This window comes from Episyrphus balteatus, chromosome 2, assembly GCF_945859705.1.
Source record: "Episyrphus balteatus chromosome 2, idEpiBalt1.1, whole genome shotgun sequence".
Classification (NCBI taxonomy): Eukaryota; Metazoa; Arthropoda; class Insecta; order Diptera; family Syrphidae; genus Episyrphus; species Episyrphus balteatus.
This window is the reverse complement of record NC_079135.1, coordinates 30432909-30456964: the sequence shown is the minus strand read 5'-3', so window position 1 is coordinate 30456964 and position 24056 is coordinate 30432909. Positions and strand designations below refer to the sequence as shown.

At 28.4% G+C, this 24056-nt stretch overlaps 1 protein-coding gene across 4 annotated transcripts in view; it reads right to left on the bottom strand.

Moving 5' to 3' along the window:
- The window catches only part of LOC129912447 (uncharacterized), a 51996-nt gene extending 31036 nt beyond the window's left edge, over positions 1–20960 (bottom strand). The window contains exons 1-2 of one of the 4 annotated variants that reach the window (XM_055990674.1): positions 16276–17086; positions 11171–11239 (exon numbers count right to left, since the gene is read on the bottom strand). In XM_055990674.1, the coding sequence (XP_055846649.1) occupies positions 11171–11239; positions 16276–16321 (115 nt within the window). In that variant the 5' untranslated portion in view covers positions 16322–17086. Of the gene's footprint in view, positions 1–2388; positions 2901–11170; positions 11240–16275; positions 17087–20705 lie in introns of those variants that run through there. The other 3 variants (XM_055990675.1, XM_055990676.1, XM_055990677.1) reach the window with 3 other exon arrangements.
- Positions 20961–24056: the final 3096 nt, after the last annotated feature.

Sequence of the window (24056 nt, the reverse complement as noted above, 5' to 3'; positions counted from 1 at the left end):
TTTTTAGTAATAGATTAATAACCCTAATGCTTAACATTTACATAACTTGATCTAAAAAAAAATAATTTTTTGGATGAACCCTGTTTCCAAAAACAAGTTGTTTTTATAAAAATCGTATAAGAACCGTTTTTAAGAGGATGTGTATACATTAGACTGAGCCAAAAAAATAAAATATTTTTTTTTTGAAAGTTACTTCGAAAATCTTGTTCAGGATGATGAAAAAAAAATTTGGTGAAAATTTGAGCCGTTAAAAAAAATTTTAAGAGGTCTATCATCGGTGTTTTTTATTTTTATACATGATATGATGTTTTACAACAGAACTGCTAGACGATCAAAGTAAAAAAAATTTCTGTTAATTTTTTCTTATATAAAATTAAATTTCCTACAAAAAAGATCTAAGTGAAAATTTTCGTCAGACGAGCCGTATTCGAGTAATTAAGCTTTTAAAATCGAAGTGTTTTTTCAATTTGCCTGTTTCACTTTGGAATTTTGTGATGAGCAAATAAGTGAATAGAAAAATAAAACCTCGACAGATTCTTATAGGAAATTTAATTCTCTACAAAAAAGGTCTTGTAGTAATTTTCCCTAAATTGAGTTTTGAAGAAGTTATTCAAGATTTAAATCGAGAAAAAAATTAAAAAATCAATTTTCAATTTCAAAATTTTCTAATTCACTGAAAATTCAATATTTTCAAATTAGCAAGATGTTTTCTTGTAGGGAATTAAACGTTCTATAAAAAGTTCCTTGGCAGCAAATTAATTGCTTTAACCGTTAAGAAGATATTCGTATCAAAACCAATGCCCACTGATTTCAATAGTTTTCTTATGACAAGTATGCATTTGCGATTTGAATACGATTATCTTCTAAACGGTTAAAGCAATTAATTTGCTGCCAAGGAACTTTTTATAGAACGTTTAATTCCCTACAAGAAAACATCTTGCTAATTTGAAAATATTGAATTTTCAGTGAATTAGAAAATTTTGAAATTGAAAATTGATTTTTTAATTTTTTTCTCGATTTAAATCGTTAATAACTTCTTCAAAACTCAATTTAGGGAAAATTACCACAAGACCTTTTTTGTAGAGAATTAAATTTCCTATAAGAATCTGTCGAGGTTTTATTTTTCTATTCACTTATTTGCTCATCACAAAATTCCAAAGTGAAACAGGCAAATTAAAAAAACACTTCGATTTTAAAAGCTTAATTACTCGAATACGGCTCGTCTGACGAAAATTTTTACTTAGATCTTTTTTGTAGGAAATTTAATTTTATATAAGAAAAAATTAACAGAAATTTTTTTTACTTTGATCGTCTAGCAGTTCTGTTGTAAAACATCATATCATGTATAAAAATAAAAAACACCGATGATAGACCTCTTAAAATTTTTTTTAACGGCTCAAATTTTCACCAAATTTTTTTTTCATCATCCTGAACAAGATTTTCGAAGTAACTTTCAAAAAAAAAAATATTTTATTTTTTTGGCCCAGTCTAGTATACATTTCTTAAACGAATGTTACCGTTAATTTTTGGTTCTTGTCGAATACACAAACAAAATTCTTTGGAAAGTGACCAAAAAACGGCGAGGTGCAACCTTTTGTCGCTTTTTATAGAATTACATTGGAATACATACACAATTGTAAGCCCCATTTTATCATATAAAAAAATCGAGTGCGATTTTCTTACAAATGCATATAACACATTTTTCATTTTTTTATTAAATCTAGCAATACAAAAAATACAACAAAAAAAAAACAAATAAAACAAATTCTTTCATCTGTTATCTTATTTTCATATATCCGCAATCTACTGTACCAAGTACATACTTGTTAACATTCAACAGGTCAAATAGCCATATCAGTACTACAATCAAATAATTTGTAGATTCTCTCAACCATCAGATTGGCCTGTGCATAACCTCCTCGTAAGCGTAATCAAGTGGAAAACCCAACAAATAAAAAAAACTACTATTCCATATAAAACAAAAAAGCTCTCATGTCGAGGTACTTGTTGCATACAATTATTCATAGAAAATATGTCTTGTAATGGTTACTATAATGTTTAGTTAGTTAATGAGTAAATAAAGGGTGTTTTGGCAGCTGCCTCAGAACTTGTAAAACAGATAACCTTGAGTTGTTTTTTATTATTATTCAGCACATAAGACGTTAAAAAATGGTCAAATTTAAAATCAATAGAAGGCACTTCCTCACATTCCAGTCGTCGACTTTGATTTCTTGAAATTAATTTTCATATTACAAGTCCAATTCGATTACACTTCTGTGTTGTAACCAAATTCAAAGTTCTTTCATAATTAAAAAAAAGAAACACACTCTGACAAACGACAGTAACACTTAACACTGATAACGTGTATTCTTATGTAAATTTGCTTACCATAGTTTGCCACGATACTCATAAATAAATAAATCATTTTGTTAATTTATTGAATTTAATATAGAACTACAAATTAATTTTAAATAATTTCAGGTACAAGATAATTAGGAGCAAAATAAAAACTTTAAAAATAGATTAATTTTGTAACTTTTTGAAGGTTATAATTTAAATTAATAAAAACAAAAACAAAAAAATATATATTAAAACTATTTTATTGCCGCAGCAGAAATAAAAAAAAAATTTCTCTGCTCCACATGTTGTTTGCCGAGTAATCGCGACTTGAGTACTGTGCGGCGGCAATTCTACGATACTAATTCTACGCTGCCGCTTGTTGAGAGCCTTTCAAGCGTCGCGCACTCTTTTACCATTCAAGCGGCGAAGGTGCTTTTTGCTGCTGTACCTACTACTTGTACTTGTGCCTATGCCTGAAAATGTGCGACATGGTTGATTTCAGTTTTGTGATATTTTAACTTACTTTATGCGCAAAACATTTAAGTTTTATACCTATATCGTCATGGTTAGACTTGTGATGAAAAAATATTGAAATCATTCAAAAATAAATACAAAAAAAAAAAAATTTACAAATTGGCAAACATTTTAGGGGCTTATGGGCGAGTGAAAGCTTTTAGTCAATTATCAGTATAAATAAATATCAAAAATTATATCTGACGCAAAACTGATAAATATAAATAAATACCAAAATAAAAGAATTTTAATTGAATGAAATATTGAAAATCAATCAAGTCCCGCCAAGCTTTTAATAGTTACAGTCGCAAATCTCTGATCTTGACAGTAGGTAATTTAGTGAAGGGTAAATGACAAAGCTTTAACTTTATTATGTAATATCCTTATCAAGCGAATTATTTTGATTTGAACTCTTGTCATGTTGGGGGAATTTCACCAGCAAACAATTTTTCGTATTATTATTTATACTTATGTCAAGTGTTTATGCACTATCTCTCTCAGTGTGCAGTGTTGTATAGATTGCAGGTTCAAGTCTCAAGTCCAACCTAAGACAGGCATGCATATAAAGAGTCAGCAGATGAGGATGTTTGAGCGATTTATCTTTTGCACCAGAGGTCTGGGGTTCACATCCCAACACATTCCATTGGTTTTTTAGCGTAAAAATAATATTGAAAGAATTTTTTCTTATCTAAAGTACACAACTTGTTTTCTTATGACGTTATCACCAATTATAAAACTGTCAAATCACATCCAAATTTTATAATATCCTGTTTAAATGGAGGCTTTTAATGAAGTTTGAATAGATTGAATAGATTTCTTATTACGGGAGTTTTTGAATCATACTCAATATCAACTTAAAAAAATACTTATTTTTACTTGTCCTATATAGACCAGGGTCGATAATTTTTGAAACCAAAAAAAATCATGGTAGGATGAAACCCATTGGAAAAGGAGGTGAATACGATAAAAATGAAAGGAAACAAAAATTACGGGCGAGCCGAGTTCGGGAAGAGGGTGGGTTGAGTTTTTAATGGTAAAAAATGGTAGGTATATCTCGATTTCCGGCAAAACTACAAGTTCTATGGAAAAAAGTTGTATGGCAACGTTGTAGGTAGTAAAAAGATCTACAACTTATGTGTCAATAATTTTTTCACATAACCTCAAAATTTATGTGTAAAATTAAAAAAACCGAGTTTTTGGTTTTTCAAAAAAATGTTTTTTTTTTATGAAATTTGGTGAAAACCTACCCTATTATGTCTCAAATACACAGTAATTTATTTGATTTAAAATATTAATTTTTTCACCTTATTTTGACTTGATACCAAAAAAACACCCTAATTTTCAATCGAAAATTTCAAAATATCAGCTTTTTTCAAAAAATCGGTAGGTATTTTGTTCGTTAAAATCTCTACTTTCTGATGGTGTAAGCAAAAATTTACATTAGTATGCCATAGTACATGTTATAAGAAAATGCAAAAAATTAAAAAAGCTTAAATTCGAAAACTTTGTTTAATCATTATTTACAATTTTGCCCTATTGATTAAAATTTATACTTTAATTACTCAAAAACCGTAACATTTATCAATGTAACATAAAATCTTCCAGTTTTTAAGTAATTAAAGGATAAATTTTAACCAATAGGCCAAAATTGTAAATAATTATAAAAAAACAAAATTCGAATTTAGGCTTTTTTCATTTTTTGCATTTTCCCAGAACATACTATGGTATACAAATGTAAATTTTTGCTTACACCATCAGAAAGTAGACATTTTAACGAACAAAATACCTACCTTAAAATTTGGTAAAAATGATTTTTTCTTAATATACGAAGTAGGGTTTTTTTGTTTTTTAATGAAAAACAATAACATACTATAAGAGCTAGTACGTGCGATCCAGTCGGGCATTTATTTTAAGTTACCAACACCAAATTAGACTATTTCAAAAGGTAGACGTAAAAAATCAAGCAATCTTTATATATTTAATCTAATATTTTAGGCAGCCAAAGGGTACAAGTATTAAGAAGACAAGAGGTTTTGAAATTTTCAAAAAAAAAAAAAATGTAGTATTGGTAAGTATTTATAAGCTACACTTAATTATGTCTAAATGAAAGTTGAATACTTAATTATGAACACTCGAATAGTTTTTTTTTTATGTTTTGTTTAGTTTGAAAAAGAATTCTTCCCCAAAAATGTAGTATACTTTGTTATTTCGTTTTCGAAATGTTAATCACTAGCGTTTAAATATCTATTACATCACTTATCGACTGTCTTGTTCTTCATTTAATTTTTGGCAGCGATTTGGCTGAAAAAGGAAAGAAAATATGTCTTCGCATCTATTAACATTGTACTGTTCATTTTTTGTATGTACTCGGACTTGTAAATAGATAAACTTAAATAAATTGAAAAAAAAAAAACAAATATATGTAAATGGCTCTTACAAAAACACAGCGAAACAGCCATAAGCCTGATGATAATGATCCGCGTTTCAATTTTATATTTGACAATTTACTTTACTCACATACAAAAAAAAAAAACCAAACTTTAAAAATTCACCTTTTAAACAAAATTCATTCACAAAAAGAAACAATTTTAAAATGATTTAACTTACACAAAAGCTGTTACACAAATACGTCCAAAGTGTTTTGCTAGATTATTTGGACTAAGCTGAACCAAACTGCACTGTCATAGTTGTTGTGTTTGTGTTACACTTTCGCTTTAACTTTAACTTTAAGATTAAAGGAATTGGTAAAGAGGTCTTGGACATTTAGCCAAACTGGATTATTATTGCACTTTGATATCTGGCAACCTAGATTCTATACACAGTTATTGCAATTGAAATAATTTGGTTTTTTTGTTGCCTTTCAACTTCAAAGTTCAAAAACTAGTTCTTATTTATAAGTTATTAAACTATTCCAAATGATTAGAGATTGTGTGTGCTGCGTTCTGATGTAATCTGTACCGTTAATAATGATCTGATCACTTGGGTCACTTTTTTCAAATTTGCTTCGCTGACAAAATTTTATAAATACTCAACCGGCAAAAATTTTAATTGTTCTAATTACATGAGAGGTCCGCATAGATACATTTGCATTAGCAGCGTTCAAACTTTTGGGTTAAATTTTATATTGTTGTCCTATCCCGGCGAAGCAAATGAATACTGAGCGAGTACAAAAAATAAATCTGAGAGATCACTTAGCTTGAGTTGGAACAATGATCTTTGGGCAAATATATATAAGTGCGGTATTATTGCGCTTTGTGCTCTCATCAATGTTGTTGTTATTATATTTGTTGTATCTTTTATACATAAAAAGCACACGTGAGTTTTGTTGTAATTAACTTTTATCAACATGAATTATCGTTAATAGTTTTGATTTTGTCGAATAGACGAATGTGGGTATGTTTATATTGAAGGGATCATCTCGAAAATGATTCAAAGAGAGGAGAGGGGATTGGTAATAGGTTTTGTGGCTTTTTGTTAACTTAATGTGTTTGCATATGAAATATTTAAGGGGTGATAAATACAAGTTGCTGACCTGTTTTGCACCTCTGGCTTTTGAAATTGTATCTTTAATTGATTAACAAAATTACACTAGAGAGAGGTTCAAATTGACAGAAGTAATTGAGCAAACAAACTTGTGGTATTTTTGTTTATGTGTTTAACATAGAAATCCAACAAATTCTTTGGGTTTGTAAGCTTATTTAATATTTTCAGTTTGTTTGAATTTCGGAATTGTTGGTTAAAGATTTTCTAGGTAAATCTGACCACAGAACTAAAAACACTAATAGAACTTCTAAGGCCTCTCAAATTTTCTTGTTTTTCGGAAATCAAGCTGCTATAAGTTTTTGAATACGAGATGCATTTTGCGCCTCGATTTCTTATACTAGGTATATTTTGCACCTTAAGTTTATAATTTCCCATGATCCTAATTCTCACGAAGAAAAACGATTGAATTCTGCTTAATTTCTATTGATTTCACACATTGATTCACTTTAACAAAATTCAATGGAACGGCAAAATTGCTTTTGTTGAAATCAGACAATTTATCTGTATTGTATTGCCAGAGCGAAACAATACATTTGCCGGTACACTTGCAATAAGTTAGATTGTAGCGTATCAACTTGAAGCATACAGAATCTTACTTTTCTATTATTTTTCTTGATATGTTAATTAATTTTTTTTGTCTTTGGAAGGAAAAACCAATTTAAATTAATAATTAAAAAACTAACATGAGTTGACGAGTTTGAATGGTTTTTGACGTTTGAAATTAGGTATGTGTGCTAGTATTTTATAAAGTCGAGAAGAAAACAATTTCTTCTCAGAAACGAAATTGTTTACCTATTCTTTTTAACCATTGATTGAATTGATAGAAATCAATTGTTGACAAACTGCCATTAATATTGTTTTGTTTAGTTCGCTTTTTACTTCAACATCAAAGAATTGCCCTCAATTTTTTCAAATGTGTACCTACGCAGTTGACCAGTTCAACTTTTCTGTTAATATCTTTCCATGTGAATAAGCTGTAGATTGACAGAGTTTGTATTATCTGTTGCGAATGTCTCTAACTAATATTATGAATTAAAATATTATCAGAGGAAGTATGTGACAATGCCAATTGGTTTGCGCTTAACATATTCAACAGTGGATCACTCGGGCGTATACGTATTTTTTTTTTCACTTTTACTTGTAGTTCATTGAAGCTTCTATCTCTTGTCATAATAAGTTTAGTAGGGAGGAGGAAAATTAACACTTCCTCGGTCCTCGAAGACTTATATGAAACAAAAACTCATTAATGAATAAACAAAAAATCCGATATTGCTTAGGTTTTGATTGGATCTCTGTAAATTAAATTTCTTTCTATTTTATCGAAATAAAATTTGGCTTGGTCTTTTTATCCATTCTAATAAACTGACTGTCTAAAGATTTACTCCCTACTTACTTAACGCAAATATTTGATTCATTTCTTTTAAACTTTTAAAATAAAGTTTTTATAACATTCGTAAAACGAAAATTGTTATCTAAGTTTGTCATTTATTTTATAAGAAAATTTATTTAATTTAAAAGAAAAAATAACGAAAACACTTTTTATATAGTTTTGATCTCAAAGATTTTTTGAATTTATTTTAACTTTGTAGTAATATGACGTCTAATCAGACGCTTTTGTATGAAAAATTTCTTTCGGAGAAAATTAGAAATTAAGAAATTATCGTTAATAATGGTCCAAGAAATATTTTTGTATACTTCAAAATTTGGAACTTATTTCATTTCAAGCGATAATTCGCTGAAGTCAACTTACTAACATTGGGTTGTGTACGATTAAATACCACTTTCATCCTAAATGTGACCTTAGATTTATCATGTTTTATGTAAGGAAACTGAACGTCACGTTTTTCTCGGTCGATTTTCCAATTCCTACAAAGTTGGTGGTTATTTCAACACATCACAACACCACAAACAAATGTTATCAATCGAAAATGCAACTAAATGACTCGTTTTCAAATTAAAATTGGCTACACTATTACTACTAGTTTTAGTTCAAATTTTACTACAACAAAAAAAAAAAACAGAAAACAAAAAATACAAATTTCCTCAAAAATCCTTTCGGTCACTCGGGCGTATACGTGTTAAAAAAAAAACAGTTTCCTTTTTTTGATTTATTTTCTTTAAATGTCCAATTCACTCCTTCAATCAACTGTTACTTAAGGCTTATAGTACATAGTCGGTGTTTCATATTTTAGCAATTATCTTTTTGTTTATTTAAATCATTTAGGTTAAAGCATGTACCATACCTACTTAATAAGAACTTATTTTTGTGTTGACCTAATTCGTGACTATTATATTTTTGGGAAAAAAGAAAGGTGTGTACCTTTCTTCTTTGTAACATTTATATTCCCTTTTGCTGCAAAAGTATATGTAACATAATTTGAGTTCCGATTTACTGTTGAACATGCAATGAGTTCTCAAAAAATACAAAACTAAAAACTAATTATCTCTAGTAAAGATAATATGCATTAGCATATTTATTTTTTGTCAAAGTTAATTAATACTTTCTAGTCAGATTGTATGAATCAACAAGTGTTTGCAATGAGTTATTCTAAAAAATAAAGAAATCCATTGAAGATATTGAATTTCTTTCTCGAAAAAAAAAAAATAAATATTTTCAATCACATACGAAAAAAAGTAAACAAATAGAATGGATCCATTATTATATTTGAAAGTTGATGAAAGAAATCTAATTTTCTTAAACACATTGTTTTCTAAAGTAAATTATTATTATTATTTGGAAATAAAAGATGACAGTGTTATATATTTGATAGAAGAATAAAAGAATGATAATTATGACAAAATTTAATACCAGAATGATACATTTCTTTTCTGGTAATAGTACCAAAAGTAGATATTTAGAGTAATTCTTTTTAAAATGCTCGCCTTCAATTACAGAAGATAATGACGTTTATTTTGTATTAAGTTTTAGCTTAATAAAGGAATCTTTTTAATTTATTCATGAAATGTAGCAGACAGACTGATGAGAACCAAGCAGATAGACAAATGGTAAATGTCTTAGTTCAAAGTATAGTTCTCACTTGTGTTGTGTTATAAGTGTGCCCATGATTATGAAAGTGGACTAAGTCAGTTTTTGCATTGTTTAAAGAAAAACTTACATAATAATTTTCTTATAACGATTTAATTGTATTTTCGCTATTTCGCTTTCAAATAAACTTTACACATTAAATAAAAATTATTTTTAGGCAAGATTTGATCGTATTTTTGGGAGAGTCCACTTTCATAATTAAGGGCACAAGTGCCACGAAAGGCTTAAATCATAATTTCTAATCTACGAGAGCTGAAAGTAAAAAAATAAAGGCTAAGAAAAGACCTTATCTTCCACAAAATTAATTCGTCTGATTTTCCGAATTATAGTGTTTGAGATTCTGGGACTAACATACCAACTAAATTTAAGGTTTCTATTGCAAAACCAGTTAACTAAATGGAAACAAACTTTTGCGTTATAACAAACACTTACAAAAAGTCAAAATATAATTCCTGTCAGTTTGCTACCATCAGGCAATTTGCCAAAAAGTATTGATCAAGTTCATTCTCTCTTGCGATTACTCATGATATACAAAATGGTGTCAATGATACTGACGAAACGATATTAACTTTATACACTATGGTATTTTAATGCCTAACAAATTGTTAGTTGCCCTTGTTAGTCATTTTTAAAGACCAACTTCTACGAAGAAGCCAAAAGTATTGAGAGAAATTTGAAGAATTTATAAGCCCAAATCTTTTCACCTATCCTAAATACATTCTTAGCATAGTAATTTGATTTTTATGTGAAATTTAGTTTAAAATTGAATTGAATATATAAAACAACTATGTACTTGGTGGTGCAAAATAACTTAATTATCACTCAGTTATTACTGATATACACATCAAAATTCAAAACAGCTCCCTGTTATATGGTTTTACCCCAACGATTCCTTTCAATATATTGCTAAAAATTTCGTTTTTATAAGATTAAAATACTTAGATCATAAGCTACTTATAAAATGTTTATTCTTCGAAAATCCTCATTATTTATAAGCAAACAATTAGAAAATTGCTTGTTGGTAAGTCAAATTGAAATTATCATAATTAATCATCATCATAATATTGAACAACATGCACCAAAAATTAGCTTTGTTTTTATATTTGTACATTTCAACACTCAGTGTGTTTTTTTCTGAAAAACAAATTTCGCATAAAATATAATTTCCTAAATTAAATTTCGTATAATTACTTTTACGTTCTGTATGAAAACAAGAAAAGACAGAAAAAAAAAAAAGAAAAGTAAAAACATCGACCTCGTAAGATAGAGATATTTTTGAAAATTTACTCTCACCACACCACATCACAGTCCACCATCAGCCTATATTTTATTCCCAGCTGAAATCCGCCCACGACTTAACGAACTTATTTTCAACACAAATAAATGAGAAAAAAAAATAGATAGAAAGGAAGGAGAAAAAAGAAATAGAAATTGACTTCATTGCAAAAATAAATAAAAACATAAAATGTCACCCAAAGAAAAAAATATATAAATATTCCTCATAGATTATTTAAATAAATTAAATTTTACACGCAAATTATAACAAATACTTTGTTGAAAAGAGAAACATTTAAAAATTTAGCAACAAATGTATGGCATTCGATGAATATGATTATAATAGATATGAACGATAGCGAAAGTTTTGATGTCTTCGAATACAAAAAATGACAACAACCGTGAAAAGAACAATTTGACGTTTGAGACAGGTTGAACAAAAATATTGTTTACCCATTACTGGAGCCATACAAGCGAGAAATCTTGTTAATGAAGTAGCTGGTGATAAAAAATCACTAAGTCCTGGAAAAATATTTATAAAGGAACAAAATATATTAAACGAAATTCCTTTCCAATAAAATAAATATGTACATAGTCATCTGTAACAAAATCATTCCAACAAAATTGAGTAAACGTCGATTGGTTTTATAAAACCTAGCTAAATATGTTTATGTTACTTAGCTCTTTACTTTGTACATATGTTAATCTTCAGAGCAATAACTTGAAGCATCAGTTTTTTTTTGTTGAGAATAACAATACAAAGTTAGAATGTTAAATCTTCATTAAACTTACTTATAAAAACTATGTCGATATATATATTTCGATAAAAACCTTTTTTTTTTCAAAACATTAACATTTTCCGCAATTTGAAATAAGGTTGTTGTTATTAATGGCGTTTTTAATTCTTAAACACTGGAAACAAGTTTTAAATCTAATCTAGGTTCTGAGAAAACTAAATTCTAAAATTGTTTGTTTACAACTTTGTTTAGACCTTAATAGTAGAGTAACTAAAGTAAATTATTAGGGAACCCGGCCGAACAGCTCTGATTTTGACGATTTTTTTTTTCAAACGTAGGTTATTAAAAATACTTTAAAGTCTATAGATTAAAAATTGCCGGTGTTGTCGTATTGTTTTTTAAAATTAAAATAAAATTTTTTTTTAACAAAACCATTTTTTTTGCTTCAATTTCATAAAACAAATGATAGCAAAAGATTCTCTAGGTAATTTAAGGAATATATATAAAAGGCAGTAAGGGACAATCTTCCATCGTTTAAGCGATAAATGCAATTTTCTAACATTCTGACCTCAAACACAAAAAAAATATTTTGAAAACAACGGCAACACCTACAATATTTTAAAATACATTTTTAAAAAGCCAGAAGCTCATTCTTATCTCTTAAATTTAAATCCACTAAATTTAATCAAGACTTTTTGAAAAAATGGTCCTCAAACTCAGAATTAAAAAAAAAATGTTATTTGAAAAATTTAAAATGACTTTTTTCCAAACTTTTTCTAATAAAATATGAATTTATTTAAAAAAAATTTTTGGCCATAAATATTATCAGTTGAATTTCGAAGCAAAAAAGGTAAAATATATCACACTTTTGAAAAAAAAAATGAAAAATTACTTCAATTTCAATGGTTTTTTTTATTAAAACTGAATTTTTGCATTGAAATAATTAATTTTCTCAAAGACTGTGGTAAATAGGAACTTTAAATTTTTGCTATTTAACTTTCAACAGTAAGGGTTATTAAATGAATAAAAAATAATTTTATGTTTAGATGTTGAACTTTAAAAAAAAAATAAGTTACATTTTTTTTCAAAACTTTTATTAAAAAAAGTTATTCGAAAATGAAATACTTTTTAGTTTTTTTCATAAACCGTAATACATATTGACATTTCCTTTTATAATTTGAAATCATAATAAATGCGGCCAAAAAAATTTGAAAATAAATGCATTTTATATTACGACCAAGTTTAAAAAACGACATGTTAAAATTTTTTCAATAATTTTATTTTCAAAAATCTGAGTTCAATTACCATTCTTTCAAAAGCCGTTCATTCAATTAACTTAATTTTAATTTTACATATATGACTAAGCTTCTAGCTTTTAAAAAATGTATATTTGAATATTGTAGGTGTTGCCGTTGTGTTCAAATATTTTTTTTTGTGTTTGAAGTCAATTAATAAGAAAATTGCATCTATCGCTTGAACTATGGAAGATTGTCCCTCACTCCCATATATTTTTGTTCCTTGAATTTTCTAGACAATCTTTTGGCATCAATTAATTTATGAAATTTAAGAAAAATTTTTGAAAAAAATTTATTTTTGTTCACAAAAATCTTCAATTAAATTTAAAAAATCAAAACGGCAACACCGGCAATTTTTAATCTATAGACTTTAAAGTATTTTTAATTACCGACGTTTGAAAAAAAAGATCATCAAAATCTAAGCTGTTCGGCCGGGTTCCCTAATATTGCCAATTTTTGATCTTTAGTTACTCCACTATAATACGAAGCTCACAAATATGAAATATCAGACATTTCTTTATACTAAATATTTTCCTAATAGATACTCTTCCTATATATAGATTTTACTGACAATTTTCTATCATTCGATGACAAAAAAAATATTATTTAAGTGAAAGTAATGTCAAAATCCAGGAACATTCGTAATTCGTTAGGTGTTGTTGCGTTTTCATGTCATTTAACTCTAATTTCTGTTGCCAAAGAATTCTTATTGTTCTAACAGTCACTATAATATTGCTAGTGCTAATAGTACAGGAAAGTTAGTAAAAAAAAACAGGCATATTGTGAAACGAAATATAGGCCGGCTGAATTTTTCAAATCTGAAAGAGGGGTATTTGAAAAGCTTAAAGGCTTGGCCACACCGGAGGGTATGCGGTAGAGGTACGGGTAGTGGTAACGATATTTGTATGAAAAAAATTCCCCATCTGAACGTTGATTTGTCAGTTTGGAATTTTTTTCATACAAGTACCGTTACCTCTACCCGTACCGCTACCGCATACCCTCCGGTGTGGCCAAGCCTTAAGTCCTGATTTTCGGGACGCCACCCTCCTGGCGAAATCCGCCATTTTGGAAAACGCGAATCGCTCTATATCTCCAAAAATATTTGTCCTAGAGAAATGGTTATCAGACCAAAGTTCTTGGAAATTTAATTATCTTTTTCTTTGTAATATATTATAATTCTGAGCGGGCAATAGTTTTGAGGTTATGTTGTTTTAATTTGTTTTTTTTTTTTCGGTTTTTTTTTAAAGATTTTGTCATTCCCGGTAATAGTAACATAATTTTTTAAATAGTTAAAGTTATAGACCATCAAATTTCCAATAATTTGGTATATTTTTGAAAGTCTTAGATATGTATTAGACTGATTAAAAAAAAATTTATTTTTTTTTTGTTTAAAGTTATATCGAAAATATTGTTGGAAATGATGAAAAAAAAATGCTGTAAGAGTTACAGCCTTTAATATTAATATTAAGTTCAATAATAAATGCATTTTTATATTTCGGTTCAACTAACGTTTATAAAATACAATAAGTACTACTTTATTCATTTTCATTTGTTCTTGCTTTAATTATTCGATATATTATAGTTTGGTCAACATGTCGTCGCCGTAAATCAAAATTGTTCTAAGTCACAAAAAGCAAATTTTACAGGGGACGATTTTTAAATTTCAAATTGGTTTAAAGCGACAATTTTCTGCTCGTTTGCCATTCAAGTTATGTTTTTTATAAAGTTTTTTCTCTTGAAAAAAATATACAATTTTACCTCATTAGCAGGTGCATACTATTTTTAAATATTTTTTAAAACTGAAAACCCAAAATTGGACATAGAACATTCCCTATACAAGTACGTTTTTTCCTTAAATAAAAAGTGGACTTAGAACAAAATATGATGGGACTTAGAATAATCAAGAATACTCGGGCTCATTTTCAAAAGGCTACTTCCATGTTTTTATTGTTCTATGTCCCATTAAATTACATAATCTGCGGACAAAAACGGTTTTCAAATTCGGAAAGAGCACCCTCAGATTAGTAAAACTGCATCATTAACTCATTTTCGGTGAAAAGTGGATTTAGAACAATTTTGCTTTACGCCGACGATGTGTCTAAGGCATTTGGATAAGGTACCGATTAGCACTACCAAATTTTGACAGAATCATTTCGAGATAAAAAATCCTTAAGCCTGGTACGCTGTTCGCACTAAATTTTAGCCGAGATAAAATTCCGATACAACCTATCGATAATTTGTCCATTTTAGCTCAAATAAAATTTTTCGATAATTTGTATGGGAGCTTAAATTTAGCGCGAGCTGCGTACCAGGCTTTAAGAAATAATGCGTTCCCGAGTTTGATATTTATGACATTTAATGAAATTTATTTTGTTTTTCACAATCTCAAACCTTACATTTTGAAAAGTAATCGTGTGTAATGGAATCATTTATTTGCTGGACATTTCTAAAATAACGTTTATAAGCGATGTGCTCTAGATATGTCAATAAATAGTAAGTAATTTACCACTTTAGTTTAATTTTCATATAACTAGTTGAAAATAATTTACCGCCTAAAAATAAATTTATTAATAAAAGACCAAATAATCACCCTGACATCGAAAATAAATTCCACAAAACTGTTAATAGCAACATCTATTTTGTACAGGTTTTTTTTAATAATCAATTAAAGCGTTAAAAAAACTGTGTCCAATTATAAGCAGTATTCAGATCATAGTTACTTAATAATGTGTATTTTGGGCAGTTAAGTTTGATTTTGAACTAAACTGATTTCATGCGGAAATATTCTTCTTGAATCTTTAATGGAACAGAAAACTTTACTTCAATATTAAGTTGAGTTGGAAAGCAAAATTCTGAAACTCAAATTTTCTATAACTTAATGGGTTTGGTTTTTGTCCTTATTTTCAGTATATATACTTTTTCTACGGATTCAGAATGCATGTAAAGACTTTTAAAGATTTAAATTTCTCAGCTGCCTATTTTTCTCTAATTTATAGAAGCTAGTATATGTAAGTAAAGCTTCATTCAAAGCTTGACTATGATGTAAAAACTCTTTATCAGCTGATAAATCATATTTATAGACGAGTAGTTGTACCTGTATACTTAAGTGTATGTATATGAAAGTAGGTAGGTACTTTACCTTCTCGTGACTAAAAGGTAATTTGCGTAACAACTAACCTATTACTAAAGTTTAACATACAAAAGCTTGATTTTTCGTTTGTTTTTTTTTTTTTGTTTTTATTTTCCCCCAGTCATTCATTTTTTTTTCTTATAAGCTATAATAGCCATACCTGCTAAAAACTTAAATTATTCAATGTAAATATTTTTGATTGTCTAGCAGAGGAAGTCATTTTTATCTCATATTTACAATTGTTTTTTGTTTACATTTCCTATTACTTTGTCCATAATCTCTATTCATAAAGAAAAATGACCAACAACTGCATCAGAGTTGATTATCTCATAAATAAAGTATCTATCTATCTATGTAAAAATACAAACTATGAATAAATTTATGAAAATAATATACCTTCAACTATATTTTCGTCTTGTTTTGACACATTTTTGTTATCCATTTTTGAAGTCTGGAGATTTTTTTTCAACACTTTCTTAATATTTAATAAAATATTTATTTTTTAAAAAACACACAAAACTTTGTGAATCCGTTTGAATCAGAAATAAGTTGTATCTTTTTTTTTTTTTTTGAATTTTCAAAATTCGTCACATTTATAATTACACAAAGGCATCACTTGCATTTGTCTTACACACCGCACCACAAGCACTTGTATCTATGAATTTTAATTTTTTTTTTTTTAGAAAATATTAAAAATTTCCCTCGGACAGTGTATTCTTATATATTTTTGAAATAATTTTTCACCTTAGCTAAATTTTTAGGGAGCATTCGGCTTTTCAAACTCGCGCTTCTCAACGGAATCGGATTCGTTCTATCACTGCGGTGGTTAGGTTTGGGTGGTTTTTAGTTTGGCCCCCAAGTTAGTAGTAGCCTGTATAGTCCCAAGTCTCGATGTTGAGGCGGTCGGTAGTGTGTATAGTATTGGTATCGTGATGCCGGTGGTGTGTCACGTCGCCACCGTCGTCGTGGTTGTTATTATTGTCGCACCGAGTCGTGAGTAAAAATGATTTTTTTATATTCGAAAGGTGCCTCCGATGTCCGATAGTTTAGCGCAGAGATAAATATCTCTCCTCTACCTCCAATAAAATTATATATCAACTCAACACTTTGCGCTAAACTTATGGCAGATAGATTGAATATATTTTCGCGCAGTAAACTGAATAATCAGTATTTAAAGATAGATGAAGACTGAAAGACCAAATACACTTGGCAGTCTTGGTATCCCGTCGTCGTTTGTTTTTGGAAAGAGATGCTGATGATGTGTGTAGAATAGCGCGTACTATAGAATCAGATTGGATGGATATACTCAACACATAAGAGTGTTGTGTATCTTCTTAAGTGTTTATACATTTTTTTTTATTTATTTTTTTATTTATTTTTTTTTTATTTAATTGTAATATTATTTACTTAATTATAGATTTTTCTTAAATTTAGTTTGATCAAGTAATGTGTTTCTTTATATATTTGTATTTTTTTTATATTGTTTAGATACACATAGGTGATATATATGAGATGTGTGTTGAGTGTAGGAATTTTACAATTGATTTAATTTTTATATATAAATAAAATAAGAGGATGTTTATGTAAATTTATTTTTTTTTTTATTATTATAAAAGTGAGTGATGGCACATGCATTTCCTGTTCATTATATTCTTTTCTTGAGCACATTATGCTTGAATTGTCTACGAACATGAAAGGGGCTTGGAGGGATGGAAAACAAAGTGATGCGCTTAAATTGCTAGAAAGTGGTGATTCTTTTTTTATATTTTTGTTTGAAGATTTAAAAAAAAATCTAGTTTAAGTGGATTTTGTCGTCATATAGTTGTTGGAATAGACATTTGAAAAGGCGGCCGTCAAATTAGTGGAAATACAAAAACAATATTTACAAAGAGAAAATAAAAATGGCCTTAAAAAGTTTTAAAAAATTAAAAATTATTTAAAAATTTAAAAATAAGGAAATTATTGTGAAATAAAAAGACTACCAAAATATTATGGAATACAAAATGAAAATTTTATTCTTTAGCAATCTGAGTCATTTTATTGGGATAATTTTTCATTTTTGGTTGATTGTTTAATGGCTTAGTCGCAGGAGACAAAATTGATTTTTCATAATGCGAAATAATGACAGTGAAATTTAATGATTGCAATTGGCAAGTATGAAGATTGTGTAGGATGTTTGGGATCATATAAAATAATGACGTCGCCTAAGGAGTTTGTAAGTCAAGTTTTAAAGAATAAATAGTTTCTTTTTATATCTGAAAAATTGGTTATTTTGATTGTAATTTATTAGAATCTTTTGGAGGGAAACTTTAAGAGTTTTATGGTAAGTATTTAAAAAAAAAATATTTATATGAAAACAAAACTCTTCGATAGCAAATATAATGAACACATTCAATTGAGTGTGATTTTTGGAATTTTGAATTGGGTAAACAAGGATAAATGTGTAATCGTTATTAAAGTAAAAATGATGAAAAGTTAATCCTTTTTGCAATATGTATATGGTATTCTTTTAGAAGTGCAAATAAGTCTCGCCTCCACCAAAAACTGTATCACAAGTAAGAGTGACTAGTTTTAATGCCAGATAAGTGCCATTTGTAAGAACTTTAGAATTATTAGTTCATTCCTCTGTTGTCATATCAATTTTTTCAATAAACGATGCGTTGTCAGAAAAAGGTGAAATTGACCCAGGATGAAATTTTATCACTCACCAATTTGGTATTTTATATGGTCGGTCGTCTTGAAAAAAGTGTTGCAAGAATATTTTTTTTGGCACAGTAGGTATGTACATATGTAGGTATGAAAAAAGAGTTATTTTGCTATCGTGTTATCTTTTTTGATTTTTCTATTTTCTTGGTTTTTTGTTTTGGATTTTTAACTATGCATTTTGTGGCAACAAATTCTTGAAACAAATTTTGGTTCTAAGATATTAGTTCATTTAAGTAGGTACAAAAATTACAATTTTTTTTTTTTTTTGTTTATTTTCGAAAAAAAATGCATTTTACAAAATTTTCTCCAAATCCATCGAGTTGGCATCAAAAAACAGGTCTCTTTTAGTCCTACTAATAAATGAAAACAAAAAAAACCTTTTGCTGAAAAAATATGTATATTTAAAAAAAGAATTCCTCCAAATCCATCGAATGAGACACCAAATTTTGAATCAATATTCGTTAAATTGAATCGGTCACTGTGGCGTATGTGTAACTTTTTTTTTATTCTATAACCTGACCCCAATCAGCAAAATATGACTTTGCATATTTGAAAATTTTATACCAAAAATGATTTAAGCAAAATTTACTAACGATCCATTAAATTTAAAATGGGAAATTCTAAATTTTGTATGCGATGTGACAGATTTCTGAGTTTAAATATGGATAATGTAGAGGGAATAAACAGGGACTTTTGGTTTCTTTAAGCAAATTAATATTTTATATTTCCATTTAATACCTTAGCGTTTGTAACAGGATTCAAAAACTATGTATTTTTATGTCACATCCGTATCTCAATTCAAACAAATATAAACCAAGTACATTTTCTATATACATATTACACTTGTTTTTGTTAACGAAACACCATGAGTTTTGTAGATTACTCAAGTTGAATTTTTAATATTGAATAATGAATGAATAATTTATAAAATCATAAGTATAATTGTCACACCCGTAACTATTAAAAAGGTACTTATGGTGCAGTGGACTTGACATCATATATTTTTGTCCTTAAAAAAAAAAAAAAAAAAACAAAAAAACAAAGTGACAATGACTCGTGAAACGTAGTTTTCACCTGTCTTCTTTTCGTGGTGTTATAGACCCCTACATTTTATTCTAAATCAAAAAATGCTCAGAGGCTTAACAAACAATCTTCAGTGTTTGGAGTTGTATTAATTTCCAACCACAGTCGCGGATAACATACGTATTACCAAATGCATTCCGATTTGAAGCTATATACCTACACAATACATACATATCTAGCTCTTAAATACGTACAAAAATAATGCCAATAAATAACCAGAGTCGAGTCAGAACCGTTCAATATGTGCAATTATTTGCCGCTCTCACGCTTCATTTACTTCGGTGCATATGTACGAGTATTTTTCGAAAATTTTATATTCACGACTAACTTAAATTTAGATTAACTTAAATAAGTGCGGTGTAGCTTCTTTTTTTTTTTAATGCGAATCTATTTACATGTCAATGGGATTCATTTAAACACAAATATCACAGCCAACCAGCTAGTGAAAAAGAAGACTTTGACCGGAATAAAATGTTATAAAGGACAGAACATTTTTATACAATTGACTTGGGGTTGAGTATTTAAAGCGAAATTCCTAAACTGTCGGTCGTTGTATAGTCGAAAATAAAATTTACAAGATAAAAAAATAAAAAATTAAATTTACCAACTTTTTTTTCCTTGCAGTAAAAAAAAACGAACAAACACTTTTTCACATGAAAACGAGAAAATCACCTGCGTTGTACATAAAGAATGGTAGTTGTTATATCTATTTTTGTTCCTTTCATATCTAGAAGTGTGATAAAAAAGAAACAATTCTAGCAACTATAACTATGTCACGAGAGCCTAGTTAGGAGAAGAGTGTCATTCAAATGATAATCATAGCCTATTGTTATTGGTATTGATTTTTGGAGGCAAAAAAAAAAAGAAAAAAAAAACAAACCCAAAGGGAAAACTCAATATAGCTAGCTCTAAAAAAAGACACAAGAATTAAAAAGGATTTTTTCCAAGCTATAGAAACTTTTTTTTTTTTAATTTCCTTAAAAATGACTCTTTTAATTTTGTTTATATTTAACAATTTAAGTAAAATTAAAACTTACTTGTTACACGACGAATTTTCACCGATAAATATGAAAATAATTCACCAAACATTTTTTTTCTCACAAATCACTTTGATTAAAAAAAAATTAAGAAGAAACACAAAACAACTTTGGTTTTCTTTTTGATTCCGGAGGGAAAGGTTTTACAGCATATTCCGGCTAAGATCTTAATCAATTTACTCCCACTCCCGCAAGGAGCAGCTAGCAGCGAGAAAATGCATTTTTTCCGAGGATGACACAAGCACTTTACGTCAGTGAAAGTTAAGTATAAACATAAAATATCGAGGGTGCTTATTGAGGGTAGAATTGGAATATCGTGCGTAGGTTGTGCTTTTAATTATAATTTTGTTTTGGCAGACATGCGCCTAGAGGCGCATCCTTTTGACAAAAAAAAAAGGATTTTATTCTCATAAAAGAGAGCCTACATTAGTACATTTAGTCATATTCCTTTAAACAGTAAAGGTATGGAAAGGTACTAAAATGAATTAAATGTAGGTACGTAATACGAGTCAATAAAAGTGAACAAACATATTTTATCGATTAGATGGCATTCTTTGGAATGAGATGCGTTTAGATTTATCGTCATTATTAGACTGATAAGGATAACTGATTTGATTATTATGAGGAATACGCATTTCGTATCTATCATTTTAGCTGGTAAGTATTTAATAGGAAATTTGATTTTTGGTAGTTTTTAGATTATATTTTAGATATGAGATATAGTACCTCTAGTCCGGTCAAATTAGACTAAAATAAGGGGGTGAGGTTACATTAATTCCCAGCAAGCTGAAAATTGGTAGGATTGTTGGAAATACCATCATAAATTAAATCTAAAAAGTCCTCATCGATCCGAGGCGTGGAAAAAAATTTATGGGGGGTCAAAGGTCACAAAAACTGGTTTTTCACGATTTTCAGCAAAACGGTAAGTCTTGTCAAAAAATTTTCAATGCAAGAATTGTAGACCAGATCATTATATATAAAAAGTGTCATGACACTTTTTTTCCTAAGACCCACCGTTTCTTAGGTATAACGATTCAAAAAGTTGAAGTAGAGTAGTAATCGTCATAATCTGGCCTATTCTGAAAAAAGAACTCCCAACTGAAAAATTCTTGAAATTTCATTATTTTTTTAGCTTGAATTTCGTTCTTCGATGGTTAAGAATATGAGGAAAGCAAAAAAAAATGAAAATTTTCACCATTTTTCCGACTGGGGCCCTCCTCCCGAAACCATTTCTCTGGGATTTTTTGTTTAGAATAGGTCTGAATATATACAGGGTGTGCAATAGAGAATGGACAACCCTAAACCGGCCGATAGCTATACTTATGACTGTTCTAAAAACAGAAAGAAAAAAGTTCTATCGTAACCAGTTCATAAAATATTGGCTTTTTTTCGTTCAGTGTATTTTAAATTTTATCATCTTATGTTTTCGTTCACTGCAACCACGAATGAATGAATTTTTTTTATTTCTTTTTTTTTATAATTTTCTACACCAATTGGATGAGTACATAAACGCTTTAAAAACTGCATGGCTATTGCACATTTTCGTAAAAAAAATTTTGAAATCTGTTTTTTGATGCAAAATGTAAAAAATGTATTTTATGAAAAATTTTAAACACCTGTGGTATAAAATAAATCTATAGAAACCTAAGTGGCCAACTTTCTTAAAAATATACTCGTCTAAGGGGAATATTTTTAAGAAAGTTGGCCACTTAGGTTTCTATAGATTTATTTTATACCACAGGTGTTTAAAATTTTTCATAAAATACATTTTTTACATTTTGCATCAAAAAACAGATTTCAAAATTTTTTTTACGAAAATGTGCAATAGCCATGCAGTTTTTAAAGCGTTTATGTACTCATCCAATTGGTGTAGAAAATTATAAAAAAAAAGAAATAAAAAAAATTCATTCATTCGTGGTTGCAGTGAACGAAAACATAAGATGATAAAATTTAAAATACACTGAACGAAAAAAAGCCAATATTTTATGAACTGGTTACGATAGAACTTTTTTCTTTCTGTTTTTAGAACAGTCATAAGTATAGCTATCGGCCGGTTTAAGGTTGTCCATTCTCTATTGCACACCCTGTATATATTCAGACCTATTCTAAACAAAAAATCCCAGAGAAATGGTTTCGGGAGGAGGGCCCCAGTCGGAAAAATGGTGAAAATTTTCATTTTTTTTGCTTTCCTCATATTCTTAACCATCGAAGAACGAAATTCAAGCTAAAAAAATAATGAAATTTCAAGAATTTTTCAGTTGGGAGTTCTTTTTTCAGAATAGGCCAGATTATGACGATTACTACTCTACTTCAACTTTTTGAATCGTTATACCTAAGAAACGGTGGGTCTTAGGAAAAAAAGTGTCATGACACTTTTTATATATAATGATCTGGTCTACAATTCTTGCATTGAAAATTTTTTGACAAGACTTACCGTTTTGCTGAAAATCGTGAAAAACCAGTTTTTGTGACCTTTGACCCCCCATAAATTTTTTTCCACGCCTCGGATCGATGAGGACTTTTTAGATTTAATTTATGATGGTATTTCCAACAATCCTACCAATTTTCAGCTTGCTGGGAATTAATGTAACCTCGGATGTCTAAATTGACCGGACTACTCTCTTGTCACCCCTGAATAATAAAAGCGAAAATAGTCAACTTTTCTTTATTTTCAAAAATTATTGTATGGGAAAAAAATTGAACAATTTGCCCCGAAAAATGGATAAGTTGATGCATTTTCTAATACAAAATTTTGGATTATGGTCTAGAGCAAAGAATTTGGAGTCAGCTATTAACACGTACAATGAAGCAGTCTATGCCATTTCCAAATAGAAACGCTAAAGATTATTAATTTCAATGTTCAATTAATGTGTCCGCGACTGTCTATTTGTTCTTGAATACTTTCTGTTTTACAATAAGGCCCATAAAAATAAGTGCACTATGAACTTAAGTGGAATAAACTCAGAGTCAATTTATTATTTCCAACACTTTATCCATCATTAGACAAATTAACAGATGTTAAATAGCCAAAATTTACTGAAGGATAATAGTTATTATTTTTTAAAGAAATTTTATAAGAAATGTAAATAAATATATATTTTTTATTTTTAAGACATGTTTTTAATTGACCTCCAATTGAAGTAGTCATTTGATTTCCTTTATAAAATAGAATCTTAAGAAAAATATTTTGAAAACTACTATAAGAGCCATATAAAAACATATGGACGATAATTGTTTTTTGAACTTTAGCTTTCTGCATCATTTTTATTTGTTTTTCCACCTAAAAAACTTTAAGAAAATAGTTTGAAAATTTCTACTTTTCTTGTTTTTTTTTTCACTTTTTGGATAAAA